Genomic DNA, 18,752 nt, shown 5'->3' with positions numbered 1-18,752 from the left:
CTTAACCACTCCTTTCAACTTATCAATTTTTTAAGTATCAATGTCAAATTTCTGAAAAGACTGTTTTGATTTAACAAACTCACTACTTAAATTATCAATTTTAAGTTCAAGTGATTTATTAAACCTATTTACCTATTCAAGTTCCTTTTCCAGAAAATCAACCTTATGAAAAAGATTCAATTTTTTTTGGCCAAGTTCTTCCAAATTTTTATTAGAGACAAAAACTTCTAACTTATAAATATCTCTATTAAGTTCTGCAAGTTTCAACTTCTCCAACAAATTTCAAAATCCTTTTTAAACTTAGACCATACCATTCAATATGCATGCTTGTGACAAAATAAAAAACAGGAAGTATAGGCAACACATTAACAGAAGATGAATTATCAGACATGATGCAAAAATCACAACAAATCAACAAGTATGATCTACTCAATATGTCAAGTAACCCGTTCTGATACCAAATGCGAGGTAAGTGGTGTGGAAGCTGATAGTTGATTTAGTTGTAATTAAATCCTTAAATGACCTAGATGAGATTATTATGTTAACTTACCCAATTTTTGTAATTGATACCTAATCAATATGATCATTTAAACATCCACAATCATAAAGATAAATACTGAAAATTAAAGCAAATAAAGTTAGAGAGATGACATAAGGATTTTAGCGAGGAAACCAATTGGAAAACCTCGAAGATTTTTGTGCTGTCCTGAGAGTAAAAGGACCCACTATGTATTAAGCAAAGTACACTGCGTGAACTTATATACACTACTCTTTATATTTAGGAAAGTAATGTCAAGGGGGATGGGCTAAGCCCATAAGGGAGTCACCTATGGAAGTAACATGTCCTTTGTGATTGGAGATCCTATGAAAAAGGTTCAACGGGTAGAAAAATTCCGTACCGCGTGAACTCATATACAATACTCTTTATATTTAGGAGGTTTCTCACAAAGATTCTCGCCTACTCATCCCTATGGCCTAGAGTTCTTTAATGTGACGTTAGGAAGGGTTTTACCCTGAATGAATTTGAGGCAGACATACTCTCGCAGGGTATAGGTCACATGTACCTTTGGAGGATTCACCTAAGTGAGAGCGTCGTGGGATTGCAACTTTGGGAATTGGGCTGTTCCCGAGAGCTCTCATGAGAAGTAAGATACTAGCGCATGGTCATTAGTAGCGCTAACCCGCGTACAAAGTCGATAGTTAATACTATATGTGTGACATGTTGAAGTTTGGTTCAAAGGGGTTGAGTTCAAAACATTGTCTATCATATTCCTCAAATGGAGACTGTCAACACTAAGTGCAAGTTCAAGTCCGAAAGACTTCTGCACCTATTGCATAGTATTAAGAGTTGCCCTATTATATTATTTTTTTTCTTTTTTCGTCTTAGAGCACGTGTATTGGCCCCATAACACACGCACCATTCAAGTCAGGAGTACGGTTCGAAAGCGAGACCTTAAGGACTTACCTCCCAGATCCCCTATTATATTATATTTATATATATTTTCTATGATTTGATTTTTATCAAATAGGTGGGGACTGTTACTCCTATTTAATAAAAATTATATTATTCAATTATTTGTGTTATTTAAATTCTAAATTCAGTGTTATATCTATTTTGTTCAAATTGATATATTATTCATTGTAATGAAAGCAATGCGATTTATATTGATGTAATATTTATTGGTGTATTTTTCATGTTCATTCTAATCGTTGTACTACACATGTTATTGAAAGAATTGTTAGTACCTATTGATGTGTTATTTAAGTATGATCTTGTATATTGTTGTCCCTTGTAATATTATTGTAGTATCAATTAAATTGATGTATAATTTCAAGTGTTCTTATTAATATGTGCAATTTCCCCAACAATCTAAAAATGTATAGCCTTCCTACGTGCAGGTGATAGCGGTCCAATACGGCTCCAAGATACAACCCATATCTGCCGGTGGTCTTCCCCTGACACGTCCGAAGAGAGTCAAGTTTGTACCAGCCTTGCTTTCATAATTGCCCCCAAAACACAATATAAAATACTCTCTTAAGTATAGTGATATCTCAACAAAACTTAAGAATGAGGGAGATAGAGTGATTTTTCTTAAAAATACTTCACACACCCAAATTGTCACACTCAAGTATATTCCCTCATAGAATGGTAGAAAAACTCCTTTTTATAGAGTTAAAACTTTTAACATTTTATATCATCAATATAGCATTTAAAATAATAATAATAATGGGAGTAAATAATATAATAATAATAATTAAATAATATTAATAAAATATAATAATGATACTTTGATAATATTTATAATTTTTGTTAAATAGTACTAACAAAAAATTGGATGAATTCACGCATACTTGAAAGAGAAGCCTCGAAAGGGTGAGAAGTTCGTTTTTGTCAAAATTTTAAATAAGAAATTGAAAATAAATAAACTTGGATAGAAAGATTTTTTGAATTTTTTTAATGTTATAGATCATTTTTACCATGAAATTATACAACAAAACAAAGGAGATAGTAATATGGTTCCACAAATTTGGTATTGCAACCCTTTTTATACTAGCATACAATAGTCCAATTAAATTTGTATCTCTTTCTCTGCGGCTCACCAAGAAAGGATTCGGAAGCCATCACCTTTATTATACGAATGCTATACTAGAGAACATCAAATCCAATGGATGCTTTGAGGCAAATTTAGTGTATTCCATTACAAAAGAAGTGTGTTTTTGTTATCAATGTTGATTTAGGCATTCAATATGATCAAGCAAGAAAAAAAAAAAAAAATTGCCAAGTGTCCGGTGTAAAAGGTGGGACAAACGGGTTGCCTACCCGTTACACCTTGTCATACAGACAAAAGCGGGTCCTTCATCTATTTAACAAGACCAATAATAATAATATAAAAAAAAACCACTATATGTTCCTCCCCTTTTATGCAATGTAATGGTTTTATGGATACCACTTCTTTATAATAGTTTTATGGACCAATTATGTTAACTGGACTAGTTCCAAATAAGCTTAATGATATTTGGGCTCGGTTTAAATTTTCTAGCCAACCCCTTTTTGGGCCGGGTTTCAATTTACTAGCCATATACCCTTGTTTGGGCTGTCTTTTGAACTGAATTTTCGATCAAACTTCAAAGTCTAATTCAGATCAATTCGACTACAATCTAAAAGGCAAAAATAAAACAAGAACAAAACCTTAAGGCAGCAAACATATTGCCAAATTCAATTTCAAATCTGGACATATCAAATGACAAATAATAATAATAAAAATAAAACTTAGTTACATTTATAAGTTTTTTTCTATTTTTATTTTTTACATTGTTAGATAATGCAAAAATTTTTCATCACTTCGTGCAAATAATGAAAGTTTATTTATATATTACTTGTCTATTTACATAATATATAGTCAATTAATATGATAATACATTATGAATAAATTATCTGTATTCAATAAATAAAGACTTGGAACTTGGAAGACACTCTCGCTTTAAATTATTTATTTATTTTTTAATTTCATTAATAAGTAGTAATTTTGTGATATACTTGTTATATATCGTATAATCTTTATAAATTAATACTCTACAAATAATAATATCTTTTAAATAATAAATTACGTTGGTCCCGACTTGGACCAATGTACTAAATTAATAATTTTGTTAAATTTATAAGATAATACATTTTAGAAATTCCCTTATAAGTTTCTATAGGTCCCATTTATTATATAAATTAATAATTTGGTAAGAAATACATTGAATTTTACTTTATTAAATAGTAAGTACAATACATTTAATCTTTGGTTGATTAAATGCATCTTTAATTGATTAGATGAGTATAATGCATTGAGTGCCTGTTTGGGGGTTCCTGGGACTTTTCAAACGGGCTTCCAAACCTATGAAGACCTTCTCAAAAAAATTCCAGTGTTTGGTGAACCAAAAAACAGGGAAATCAAATGGAAGTGGATGTCGTGAAAAGTGCTTTCAAGTGAAAGCTTGAAAAACTCGCTTTTGGAACTCATTTCTAAGAAAGCCACACTGCTTTTAAATAATAAATTTTAATTACAAATTTACCTTTATTTTAAAAGGGAAGAACATAAGATGTCAATGATATGAGAAATGATAGGTCTTCCGATTTAAATTGCCGACTCATCTTTCGAATACAACGGGGTTGGATTACATTGGAACTCTTAAAACAAAACCCAGTAAACATCTCTTTTTTTTTTGACTCATTTCCAACCACGTTGTATTCGGAGAATGAGTCGCCAATTGAGGTCGGAAGACCTATCACTTCTCTAATGATATACTATAAAACAACGGAAATCAAATGGAAGTGGATGTCTTGAAAAGTCCTTTCAAGTGAAATCTTGAAAAACTTGCTTTTGGAACTCATTTCTGGAAAGCCACACTACTTTTAAATAATAATTTTTAATTACAAATTTACCCTTATTTTAAAAGGGGAGAACATAAGATGTTAAGGATATGCAGAAAACAATCCACCAAATAAAAAGGATTTGCAGGAAAAACTCTAGATAGACCTCATTGCCATTTGATCTCAAAGAGAGGAGGAAAAGAGTTACAAAATTCGGGAACTCTCATCCAAAAAGGTATTTTAAACAATCTTTTCATCTCTCAAAAAAATATAGATATATTCCATTCGTCCCATAAAAAGTGTCATTTTTAGGAAATCGTGACTCTCACAAATTGAATTAACACGGTTCCTTATTTGTGACACTTTTTTCGAGACGAAGATAGTATATATATATATATAAAAAGTGTCACTTTTAGAAAATCGTGACTCTCACAAATTGAATTAACATGGTTCCTTATTTGTGACACTTTTTTCGAGACGAAGATAGTATATATATATATATATACATATATATGAAGACCTCTCTATATATCACATACGTTGGCCATTAATGTGATTTTGGAGTTAGGGTTCTATCTATAAACAAGAATGAAATGGGGTATACTTCTGCTACAATATCCCTCACCCTTTTATTTATTTTTTTTTGTTTCCTTATTTTTCTCTCCTTCAACTTCTGTTGAATGGATTGGGTCAATTTGTATACATTAATCTTCATTTCGTCGGCAATCAACGGAACTATGAACGGTGAAAGTATGAACAAAATTGATATGCCAATTAATTGTTGCTCATTTTCACTCCATCACTTCAATTATCTCTTTCAGTTTTTTTTCTTCTTTTGTTTTTGCTATATCCCAATTCAACTATACTATCATGTTTCTACTATTCATGGATAAAATTGTCAATTTAAACTGTGTTAACAGTCAAAAGAATTTCAAAAAATTATATCCACCAAATAACTTTTTTCTTTAAATTTCTTCCACTAAAACTCATTCAGTAAAGAGGAATTTCAAAATCAGGAAGCTCCCCCAAATAGAGCCCGAGTCTTTAGTTTATTAAATAATACATTGAATCTTTAGTTGGTTAAATGTATCTTTAATTGATAAGATCAGTACAATACCTGAATCTTAATTGAATAAAATGAGTACAATGCGTTGAATCTTTAACACTATTGAAAAACTAAATGTTTTGGATAAATGTACACAAAATTTCTTGTTAAATTAGTAATTTATGATAAATTAATATTAGAACTTATGTGATCCCAACGCTATTAATTTATAGAGGTTATACCTCGTCCCTGACTTGCTTCATCTTAATTGTTATTTGAATAAGTAAAAGTTCTGTCTTGGTCTGAGTAGGGATAACATTTCTCTTTTACATGTCCATGGAGTTTTGAAAAATTCAAACATCTCAGAGATAGATACTGAGGTGGAAATTTATCGAACGAACCGCACTCCTTCGTATACGTCAGAATTCTTACTAAAATTGATTAAAAATATATTTGATTGAATTATGGTGTAAAAAATTAGTACCGATATATTTTAGATGCAACTTGCAAGGTCAAAAAAAATTATGATAGCGGTAATTAATTTTGGTACATTACCTTGTGTCTGGTTAATATTGTTCCTCATTCGCCACTGCAAACCATATTCACAATCATCATGACTCGTGAGCTCCCACATGTACTGTCGAACATAGTCATAATCATGTGTCCTACGTACGTATGGACAATCGAAGACTTATCACACACCATAGTGATAAGTATCGCTGGCCTAATTCAGGCCAATCCTTTGTACTGGACCACCAAAATTAGGCCAATCCTTATGTTTAAAAATGTAAGGCTATGTGAGTTAACAAGTGGGTGTTTGTCTCACATTAAATCTGGATGAAAAATTAAATGGGTATATATTGGTTATGTGTTATTTTCGTTTAATAGTTTAAGTTTTTGGATCAGATTGTGAAACATCAACCTGTTACAGTTGGTGTCAGAGTGAAGTCCAATTCTTAATTTAGTGTCATATTGTCATGCTACGTGTGCGTTCCAAAAGGTGGGACAAACACCCACCCCTTACACCTTGTCATATAGACAAAAGCGGGTCCTTCCTCTATTTAACAAGACCAATAATAATAATAATGATAATAATAATAATAATAGTAACTATATATTCCTCGTCTTATTTGCAATGTAATGGTTTATTGGATAGCACTTCTTTATAATAGTTTTATGGACCAATTATGTTAACTGGACTAGTTCAAAATAAGTTTAATGATATTTGGGCTCAGTTTAAATTTTCTAGCCAACCCCTTTTTCGGCTGGGTTTCAATTTACTAGCCATATACCCTGTTTTGGCTGGCTTTTGAACTGAATTTTCGATCAAGCTTCAAAGTCTAATTCAGATCAATTCGACTACAATCTAAAAGGCAAAAATAAAACAAGAACAAAACCTGAAGGCAGCAAACATATTGCCAAATTCAATTTCAAATCTGGATATATCAAATGACAAAAATATAATAATAAAAATAAAACTTAGTTACAGTTATAAAAATTTTTATATTTTTATTTTTTACATTGTTAGATAATGTAGAAATTTTCGTCACTTCGTGCAAATAAAGAAAGTTTATTTATATATTATAACAAGTTTACTTGTCTGTTATTTACATAATATATAGTCAATTAATATGATAATACATTATGAATAAATTATCTATATTCAACAAATAAACACTTGGAATTTGGAAGACACTCTCGCTTTAAATTATTTATTTAATTTTTAATTTCATTAATAAGTAGTAATTTTGTGATATACTTGTTATATATTGTATAATCTTTATAAATTAATACTCTACAAATAATAATATCTTTTAAATAATAAATTACGTTGGTCCCGGCTTGAACCAATGTACTAAATTAATAATTTCGTTAAATTTATAAAATAATACATTTAAGAAATTCCCTTATGTTACTTTGGTGTGAGGAATGGAATGGAATGGAATGGAACGTTCATTCCAACCATTCCTTTATTTGGTATGCAACTTAAAGTGGAAATGACCATTCCATTGGAATGAAAATTCATTCCTGGAAATGAAAATCCATTCCACAACTAAACATATAGAATGGCCATTTCATTCCCAAGTAATTTATTTTAAAAAATTGACTTCCCAAAACACCCTCATATTCTAAAGACGTGCCGTTCTTCGTTCATTTCAGAAATTCCCTTATAGATTTCTATAGGCCCCATTTATTATATAAAATAATAATTTGGTAAGAAATACATATAGGATTGACTATAATACATTGCATGTACTTGATTAAACGAATACAATCCATTAAATTTTACTTTATTAAATAATAAGTACAATACATTTAATCTTTAACTGATTAAATGTATTTTTAATTGATCTGACGTGTACAATGCATTGAGTGCCTGTTTGGGGTTTCGTGGGACTTTCAAATGGGCTTCCAAACCTATCTTATACTCTAGTAAATATTATTATTCATTCGCCACTGCAAACCACATATTCGTAATCATGTGTTCCACATATCTGTTGAACATAGTCAAAATCATGTGTCCAACGTATGTACTATCGAACTCTTATCAGACACCACAATGATAGAGTATCGCTGGCCTAATTTAGGCCAATCCTTTGTACTGGACCACCAGCCACACACCATGATTGTGAGTTTTTATTTTAAGGACGTACAGTACCACATAAATGAGAAACAGCTAATGTTTTTGGGGCACATGGATTCTTGGCCACAACAAAAATAATTAGCAACATCTAATGCAGCCAAAATATTAGATTGAGATCGACAGCCCGACTTCTGAAAAAGTAAAAATGATGTAATGAGTTGACAGAGATATGAGGTAATGAATTGATCGACCGACGACCTTTTGAAAAAACTAGATATGATGTAATGAGTTAATGTCCCACAGTTTTGAGTGTATTTTGCCACGTTTTAAGTATTGCTTGTTCTATATCAATATGTTAAACAAAATTCGACAATCAACCTGATGCACAATAATTAAAATGTGAAAATTTACACCCAAACTGTATAACGTTAATCTTATTTTATTTCCCATCAATTAAACATCATGTGCAATATTCACAGAGATGCTTTCGATTCTAGTTGATATGCTTTCCAATCCACCATTATTTTGGAATGGATGGCCCTTACTTGAATGCATTCCATGGCTGAAATGCATTGAGCCCACCATTACCATCGGAATTAATGGTAGGTGCAAAATTCAAATGAGAATCATCATAATGAAATCTTTGGAAGCAGACCTAATTTTAAATGAACAAAGTAAACATTTGTGTGTTCTTACTTATTGTGTTTGTCTGATTCGTTGTCGTCGTTCCTCAGCTAATCAACCATGGTATGCCGCAGAATCTGATAGAAGAGATGTTAAAAGCTAGTCGAAGTTTTTTTGAACAACCAGATGAGTAAAAGAGGGAGAACACTGTTTGATCCTGTAAGGTATGGGACCAGCTTCAATGTTTCTGTAGATAAGACCTTATTTTGGAGGGATCATCTCAAGGTTCTTGTCCATCCCAATTTCAATGCTCCTCTTAAGCCCAGTAATTTCAGGTATGTCCATTGTGTAAGTGGATGTAAACTCTAAAGTCTAAAGTAATACTCCAACACACGCTTACACACATATATATTTATTTGTTATTAATAATTTTTTTTTTTATTTTTTTCATTCATTGACAAGAAAACTCACACACCCATTTGTGCTCACCATTCCTTGAAAGGTTATCCTTAATCTATTTCACATAATGAAAATAACACCATCTAATGAACTAATTTGTGTTATTATTTTAAATTTTGGTGAGTATATCTTGTATGTATCAATGGAGTCTGTTACTGGAATTTAAACTATTGACATTGACAAAAGTTACTAAAAGAGAGAATCAATAATCAATTTATTAGGGCATCTCTAATGCAATATTAAAAGGACTGTCATTTCTAAAATATAGCAATGGGATTTCAAAAGAGGCTTTTCAATGCAATGTTAAAAGGGTTGCTAATTTTTAACTTTGCCAAAAGTTATGCCAATTGTAGCACAAGAAATAACCTGCTATTTGAGAGAGAGAGAGAGATAGAGAGAGATTTAGATTTGACATATATGCCAATTGTAGCGGGCCTAGAGCATTACACCACAGATGGGAACAGACATCAAACAGGCCATTATCACTTAATCAGACACCACAATGATAAGAGTATGGCTGGCCTAAAATTTAGGCTAATCGTTTGTACTGGACCACCAGCCACATGCACCATTCTTCTGAGTTTTTATTTTAAGGACGTACGGGAAGGACCACAGCCCAAAAAAAAAAAAAAAAAGAGCACAACAATTGATCTGACATAAATGAGAAACAGGTAATGTTTTGGGGGTTCATGGATTATTGGCCACAACAGATCTAATTAGCTACATCTCATGCTGTCAAAATATTAGATTGAGATTGACCCACCCAACAACTGAGTGACCTTCCGAAAAAGTAGATATGATGTGGTGAGTTAATGTCCCCGCAGTTAGAGTGTGTTTTTCAAATATATATATATATATTAGCTTCAACTCATGAATTGCTTTCATTTTCAAATGCTATATTGTTATATATATATATATATACGTAGTATATATTTTCTATATTGTTATATAAACTTGATGCGACAAACACCAACAAATCATGAAGAAACGTCAAAAATGCGTCACCTTATCTACGACGAGGATCGACAAATAGATTTCATCATGAAAAAAGAGGTCACATGGTATGGAAATCCTAGCACCCTTATACACCAGACTAAATTCTGGATTCACAATGGAAAATAAAAATATCAACAATAAAAGGAGTCTTTATATGAGAGTGCCTTTATTGAATCAAGTCTTCATTAATTTAATTTATTATATTACTTTAAAATAATGAACCATATAAATAATGGAAAGGTTATTATTGGGGAGAGATCCCTTTATTGAATCAAGTCTTCATTAATTTAATTTATTATATTACTTTAAAATAATGAACCATATAAATAATGAAAAGGTTATTATTGGGGAGAGAGCTACCCACGTCAAAAAGAAAAAATGTCTGCTAAATAATGAAAAGCAAAGAAAAAATGGTGGATGTTTTATAGACTACACACGATTGTGTGTGGAAGTGTGTAAGGGTGCATAATGGACCCGGCCGTACTTACACCCCTCAACCTAAACTTGTTACCGATTGCGGACCAGTACATTGCTGAGCAATGTGGAGCCGGATAGATACAACATATTAATGGGTAGTGTGGAAAATTTTGGAAGGTATTTTGATATTTTTTACATTTGGATATTTTATTATTTTCTGTATTTGTGTCCTTTTATTTATTTATTTATTTATAATCATCATAATGAAATCTTTGGACGCAATCGTAATTTTAAATGAACAAAGTAAGCATCTATGTGTTCTTACACTGCAAGGAAGACCCTGTTTGATCCTGTAAGGTATGGGGACCAGCTTCAATGTTTATGTGGATAAGACCTTGATGTCCATTGTGTAAGTGGCTGTAAACTCTAAAGTAATATTCCGGACGCACACTTACACACACATATATTTATTTGTCATTAATTATTATTATTATTTTTTCATTCCATTGACAAGAAAACTAAGGCACTCATTTATCACTCATCATTCCTTAAAAAATTATGAATAATCTATTTCACATAGTGAAAAGAACACCATCTAATAAATTAATTTGTGTTATTATTTTAAATTTTGGTAAGCATCTTGTATGTATTAATGGAGTCTGTTACTAGAATTTAAGAGAATCAATAATCAATTTATTAGAAAGAAATTAAAATGACAGGTATTAGTGACAGAAGAACAATAGTTGTCTTGTTATATGTGTCCAGATAAAATGAAAACTTTACATTAAAATAAGATTTCACTAAAATGGAATATGCTAAGAAAAAATAAGGTATAATAAAAAAGGGTAAATTACACTGATTTTTTTGATGTTTAGGAAAATTAGAAACAAATAAAGCTTTGATTTTTATTACTTTACCTCCCTAAAAGTATAAAATGTCTTTCATACCCTTATATATCTAATTTAATAAAAAAAATTTGTCAAACCAAAAAATTCTAGTGCTCTTTTATTTACCTCCCATCTTGAAAAAAAAAACATAATCAAAGCCTAAAAATAAACTAATCAAATGTCATTGACAAAAAAAAAAAAAAAAAAAAAAAAAAAAAAATTTGATACATTGCATTTCAATGACATTTCATTATATTTTTGTTATTTCATGTCAAAATATAAGGTTATTGAGGTCTCTTAACACAAAAAAGGGCAATTTAGTCAATTTTAAATTTTCATTGATGGTAAGAGGTGTCGTTGAACACATGCGCCAAATTTCAAAGGAGGTCAAAGTATCAGGACCAAACGTTTATCTATGTGTAATTTGCACAAATCTCAAAGGAGGTCACTGTAATTTACCCAATAAAAAAATATAGGGCTACGTGATTCCGTTTTATAAAAAAATCTTCTTGGTAATTTTTATTTGTATTATATTTTTTAATATAATATTCACATGTTACGTATAGTATGAATTATAACTTTTTTTCATCCTTAAATCTATTTTTATTCTTTAATTTTGCAAGAATTGTAGTTATGAAGTCATTTTGTAACTATTGCGAATTAGAATTCACAGTAAGGTCACTCTATTTGTGTTCATTTGTCTTCAAAAAATTAAATAAAAATTACTAAAATGAATTATGTTGTAAAAAATTACGTTTTGACATATTTTAGATCTATCATGCTATGCCAAAAAAAATGCACGATAATCAATTTCGATACGTTACGTGCGTCTCAGACCCTTAATTGATTGATGTCAACATCAATTTCATGTCCACCATATTCATAATCGAGAACAAGTATCAGACACCACCACGAGAGAGGATCCCAGTCCTCAGGGCCGGCTCGAGCCTTAGGCGACTTAGGCTGTCGCCTAAGGCCCAGCCATTACAAAGATCCCACAATTTTAAAATTTCCTTGTATTAAGTCATATTATAATTATTTCCTAATATTATTAAACTCTAATAAATATAAATTTTTATATTAGGTCTCAAAGATTTATATTCTAAAATAACTTCCTTTTTTTTTCACTCGATTTTATATTAGGCCTTAAATATTTATATTCTAAAATAACTTCTTTTTTTTTTTTTTTTTTTTTTTTTCTCTTTTCTCTCTCTCCTCATTCATTCCGATTTTATATTAGGGTCTTAAATATTTAAATCCTAAAATAACTCTTTTTTATTTTTTATTTTTATCCTCCCTCGTTTCGTTGAATTCTAATTGATATATAAATTTAAGATTGGCCCCCAAAGATTTACATACTTATATGATTTTTTTCCCTTCCCCTTTTTTACTCTTATTCACGTTTTACAATAAATCCCAAAAATCTTTTTCTCCCTCTCTCTTTCTCTCTCTCTCACATTCACGTTTTTTAAGCCAGGACTAAAAATATTTTTGGGTAAGTTACACCAACATTAAAATATTAAATATCTATTTAACGTTGTTGTTTGGATAAATGGTGAAAACTTTCCATAGTTTTCATATTATTATTATTTTTTTATTTTATGTTTTATCTTTTTCTTTTCAACAAGTCTTCTCGTCCCACTCTCATTACAAGTTTTTAGTTATTATGAACACATTTTTATTCTACTGAAAAATTTGTAGAAGTATTGGATTTGAGTTTTCTAAGTCAGGTTCAATGATTCTTTTTCTTTAATTATTTTTTAATTTTATTAACTTTTGTTATTATAAATTTGTGTATATATATATTTGTATATTTTGTTTTTGAGTTGTGATTAATTTTATTTATATTTTTGTAAAAGTCACTTTTTATTTTTCTCCGAAGGCCCTTCAAATTAGATTGAGCTGCCCCTGCTTGTCCTAATCTACGCCACTCGTTTGTACTGGAACACCGGCTACACTATACTTCTGAGTTTTCTTTACGTGCAGGAATTACCACAATTGATCTAAAAGAAGTGAGAAACAGTTAATGTTTTGGGGGAACATGGATTATTGGTCACAACAAAACTAATTAATTTTTTTTTTCAAGGAAAAAGAACACAATAATAGGAGTGACCTTTGGAAAAGTAGATGTATGTCCATATGGAAATTTGAATAGAAAGGCCATATCAATGTAAGACTTTGAGTTAGATTGAGAACGACTGAACGAGTGACCTTTGGAAAAGTAGATATATGTCCAAACTGCACGGACTTTGGAATTGAAAATCTCAACTGTAACAACATTTATAAAACGTGAAATAAATGGCGAATAAATTCAGAGCTTATCTTCTTGCACGTTTTACATCAACAATAACTTGTTGAAAAAGACTTGAAACATAGCAAAATGCACCCTAACTATGCAACATTTTAGCCCTATTAACTCCCGTCGGCAGTTGCATCATATTTGTTACATCAATTGAACATACTATATAGATCTATATATTAAATAAAATTCAACAATGAAATTTTTTCAAAATAATTAAAATGTGAAAATATGCACCCTAACCGTGTAACGTTAGCCTCATTTTATTCTCCATAATTTAATCATCACGTGCAATATTCACATAGATGCTTTCGATTGTCAAACTTTGTTTAATTAGATGCTTTCTCTACTATTATTTTGGAATGAAATGGTCCTCACTTGAATGCATTCCAAGGCTGAGATGCATTGGGCACACCATACTTTACCGTTAGAACGTAGGTCCCTATGTAACAAAATTCACAATTTCACATGAGAACCATTGTACATTTTTGTGTGTATGAGACGTGGCAAAATATATCCTAACTGCGTGACATTAACCCATTAACCTGTTACATCATATTTATTCCGCATCAATTCAACATCACTATATATATATATATTAAACAAAATTAGACAATGAACCTAATGCACAATATTTAAAACTTGAAAATATACTAACTAATTGAGTAACGTTAGCCTCATTTTATTCCCCCATCAATTAAACATCATGTGTAATATTCACATAGATGCTTTCAATTGTAGTTGAGCTGCTATCGAATCCACCATTATTTTGGAATGGATGGCCCTCACTTGAATGCATTCCATGGCTGAGATGCATTGGGCCACTATTATCATTGGAATGATAGGTGCAAAATTCATATGAGAATCGTCGCACTTATGAAGTTAATCTTGTTGACTTTTGTGCCTCATAGGTCTCATTTGGACCACGCCCAAATGCACTATGCTTCTTCTATATAAGAGAATAAAATATATGAACTCCCTCACCCTCCTCTTCCTCCTCTCTCTCTCACTCTCTCTCTCTCTCTCTCTCACACACACACACACACAAGATGTCAAGTGTGAAAGAACTAGTAGAAAGAGGCTGCCTCACATCCATTCCATCCAAGTTTGTTTTGGCGCAGAATTCCAATGATCTCATGCTTTTAGAAGAAGAAGAAGAAGAAGAAGAAGAAATCCCCATTATTGACTTTTCCCACTTTTCAGGAAGTGCAAAACAAGCAGCCAAAGTCATCCAAGACATTGGCTATGCATGCCAACAATGGGGATTCTTTATGGTAAGAATTTTGACAGCTCCCAATCGTTAAAGTGCATGCCTAGTTTTGCTGCTTCTTTTCTTTTCTGATCAGAAAAGTGTGTATATATATACATATATATATCGACTTCAACTCATGAATTGCTTTCATTTCATATGCTATATTGTTATATAAACTTGCTGCGGCAAACACCAGCAAATCATGAAGAAACGTCAAAAATGCGTTACCTAATGAACTTGTTGCCACAAACACAAACAAACTACAAACACAATGAAACGATATAAAAATGTGTAAACTCTGTGCGCCATATAATATACCCTAACACCCCACTCCAACCGATGAAAAACAATAAAATTTTAATACTGCACCTATTATATAGTATATATTCTGACTAAAGAAAACTTTTCGATACTCTTAATAATAGTAAATAATAATTTCTCATTTTTCTGGAAATGCTATATTCTCGGTATCCATAGAGTTATGTTATTTATTTTGAAGAATGATCATTTCATCAAGAAATATATTGTATCCATACAAAAATTTTTCACACTGTCATATATCATTTTGTTACCTGGATTACTTACTAATTAATTCAAAAAAAGTAATCTATTCTATTGAATAAATTTTTCATTATTTAAATTTTTTGTATGACTTTAAAACAATGACCCATTTAATTTACTTAATTGAAAAGTTAGTATTGTGGGGAAATCCACCCACGTGAATAAGAAAAAATGTCTGGTAAATAGTGAAAAAAACAAAGAAAAAATGGTGTTGTTTTATGGTAGACAACATAATTGTGTGGGTATAGGTCCAGCTCTGGTGGCAGGCTTCTTTGGGCCTGTTGCTCGTGCTGTGGGTGGGGCCGAGGACCGAATCCTAACCCTAAACTCTATCAATCCTCTTATAGCCAGGCTAGTTATAACGGGTCAAGTGTTTCGTAATCCGACGAAAAAACTTAAGCTATTAAGTGAAATACCGCGATTATATTTTCTATTCGGGTCCGATGTGAAATAAGTTCCAATTGTAATATTCTCTTTCATTGGAACTCACAAGTTGCGGTCAGCCAACCTTGCCTACCCCCACACCGAGGCTGGGTCTGACTTTGAACACAAGAACGAACCTATAACGGGCTGAAAAAATGTTTATAAAATACAAACATTTTAAAAATGAAGTTTGTGTAATATAAAATACTTAGTCTTATATTAAATACCTTATAAAAAATGTTTATATATATATATATATGTATTCTAAAATTTCACTGTATGCATCCTCATTCCTCAGCTAATCAACCATGGTATGCCAGAGAATCTGGTAGATGAGATGTTGAAAGCTAGTCAAAGTTTTTTCGAACTATCAGAGGACGAAAAGAGAGAGTACACTGGGAAATCACTGTTTGATCCTGTAAGGTATGGGACAAGCTTTAATGTTTCTGTGGATAAGACCTTGTTTTGGAGGGATCATCTCAAGGTTCAGGTTCATCCGAACTTCAATGCCCATTTGAAGACCAATAAATTCAGGTATGCCCAGTGTGGCAGTGTCCCTTGTCGGGTCGCAATTTCACCATATTTATTTTAAAATTTTCACATTTTTATTTGACGGAGTTTTCAGAAACTGTTGACCAATAACCCTATTGATGCTTCCACGAGCCCTCACCAATCTGTTTCTTGCCTGCAGAGAATTTTCACAAGAGTACTGCAAAAGAGCCCGTGACATCGCCGGTGAATTGCTCAAAGGGATATCATCAAGCTTGGGATTGGAAGAAAACTACATAAATAAAGAAATGGAGGTTGAATTTGGGTCACAGCTCCTGCTTATTAATCTCTACCCACCCTGTCCACAGCCAGAAGTGGCTATGGGGATGCCTCCTCACTCAGACCATGGCCTATTGACCCTACTGGTACAAAATGAGGAAAATGGCCTTCAAGTATTACATAATCACAAATGGGTTCTAATTAAACCCCTAGCCAATTCTATTCTTGTGAACACTGGCGACCATATGGAGGTACATGAGCATCTTTAGCCTTGTTTAATAAATAGGAAAATGATAAGTAGTTCGGCTCTCCACTCACATACATGCGATTGGATTAATCAGTCGAGACTCTATAACAGAACTCTAACAAGAATTGTGAAAAGACCTTTTTTTTTCATTTTTTCTTTTTAGGAAAATGAAGAGGGAAATCAAGAATTTGCCATTAACAATCTATTGTTTTCATATTTCAGATATTGACTAATGGAAAATACAAGAGTGTGTTACACAGAGCAATGGTTAACAACAGAGCAACCAGAATATCCGTAGGAACAGCACATGGACCACCACTTGAGAGAATCGTAAGCCCAAGCAAGGCCTTGGTGGATACTGAAATAAGTCCAGCAGCATACCGTGGAATCAAATATAGGGAGTACATAGAGCTTCAGCAAAGCAATGTACTCAATGGTAAATCTTGCTTGGGTCGAATCCGAGTTGACGTAAGTTTATGATGCTCTCTTTGTGTGTGTGTGTCACACACTTACAAATGCCTATCATAAAAGAAATTGTAATATGGTCTTGGGACGAATATTCTGAAATTATAGTTGACATGTAAGTAAATGTGTTAACTTTATTCAATTTTTTTAGCTTGCATCTAGTGATTCGTTGGGACTATTGATCTCGGAATCATATAAAAGAGATTATATCAAGTGGGTTAATGTCAGCTATGTATGTATTTGTGTGTTTTATGTGTTCAATTCAAAATGTCAATGTGGTTTTGTTATATTTCTTATTTGTTGCAAGTCAAAAAGATGCAATTTTAATTGCAGTAACATTATGTTCTTTAATTCCAAATTGTTAACGATTTCAGGCGTTGCTTTATATTTCCAAACGCAATTTGATTATGATATATTACAAATTTTTGTTTATGTTCTCATTAAAGACAAATGAAAATTGATGTTGATAACAATGGCTCATCCAAGCATGTAAGTAAAATACTGCGAGGTGACCCAAACAATCCTAATTATAACTCTAAAGAGCTTAGAAATCAATCTTAACAAAAAAACTTATCAAAAGAGAGATAAACAAAAAAAAAAAAAAAAAACCTATGTATGTGTGTGTGTGTATATATATATATCTATAAAATAAAAAAGAACCGCTCCAAAATGCGATAGAACCGAATCTATAAATATATATATATTTATAATTGGCTAATTTCGTTGTCAAAATAAGTCCGATCGAGTTGTAATTTTTCAGCTCAAAATATCGAAGATTAAAGATCGGATGCGGATTTGAAGAATTTCAAGTGTTCATGTTATACTACACTTCGAGATGATGAGAACATTGCTCTAAGAAGTTTTGATAGGTAGTGAGAACATTTAGGAAGGGTTTTGAAAGGTTTTAAACAAGATTTTACATTCTGTCCATTGATCTTGAATTGGTTCAAGATTTATCGAACAGGTGCAACTTCAGCAGAGTGAAAAATTTTCAAGACTAGCCATCTTGAACCAGTTCAAGGGTGCTGAACCAGTTCAAGAATCAAAGAAAGGAATTTCGAAAATCCTCTGGTCATATTGAACCGGTTCAGCCCCTCTGAACCGGTTCAAGAAGTCCTGGCAGCAGATGGTTTTCAGTTTCTTTTTTGTTGTTTGATTTCTTTTTGATCTCAACTTCTTTCCAAGTCTTATGCATGAAATTTTTCTTATTTTCTGAGGGATTTGGACTTTCTAAACTCTATATAAACCTTGTTAGTCTTCTAGGTTCATTTACGGCTTTAGGGAAAATCAATTCTATAATTTGAGAAAGCCTTTTACAGAGAGAAAATTCAGAAAATCAAATCTGATTGTTCTGAATTTATTTAT

At 31.6% G+C, this 18,752-nt stretch overlaps 1 protein-coding gene across 1 annotated transcript; it reads left to right on the top strand.

Moving 5' to 3' along the window:
* The first annotated feature begins 14,650 nt into the window (after nucleotides 1–14,650).
* Nucleotides 14,651–17,676, top strand: LOC132278933 (2-oxoglutarate-dependent dioxygenase 19-like). The gene is made up of 4 exons (XM_059780841.1): nucleotides 14,651–14,945; nucleotides 16,206–16,441; nucleotides 16,599–16,926; nucleotides 17,145–17,676. The coding sequence occupies exons 1-4, from the start codon at nucleotides 14,721–14,723 to the stop codon at nucleotides 17,400–17,402; spliced, it is 1,047 nt and encodes a 348-aa protein (XP_059636824.1). The 5' UTR covers nucleotides 14,651–14,720; the 3' UTR covers nucleotides 17,403–17,676.
* The last annotated feature ends 1,076 nt before the right edge of the window (nucleotides 17,677–18,752 follow it).

This window comes from Cornus florida, unplaced genomic scaffold (genome assembly GCF_030987335.1).
Source record: "Cornus florida cultivar Cherokee Brave unplaced genomic scaffold, ASM3098733v1 CherokeeBrave_3.0.0_Hap2_Chr10, whole genome shotgun sequence".
Classification (NCBI taxonomy): domain Eukaryota; kingdom Viridiplantae; phylum Streptophyta; class Magnoliopsida; order Cornales; family Cornaceae; genus Cornus; species Cornus florida.
The sequence above is the reverse complement of the archived record's forward strand: the minus strand, read 5'-3'. Positions and strand labels throughout refer to the sequence as shown.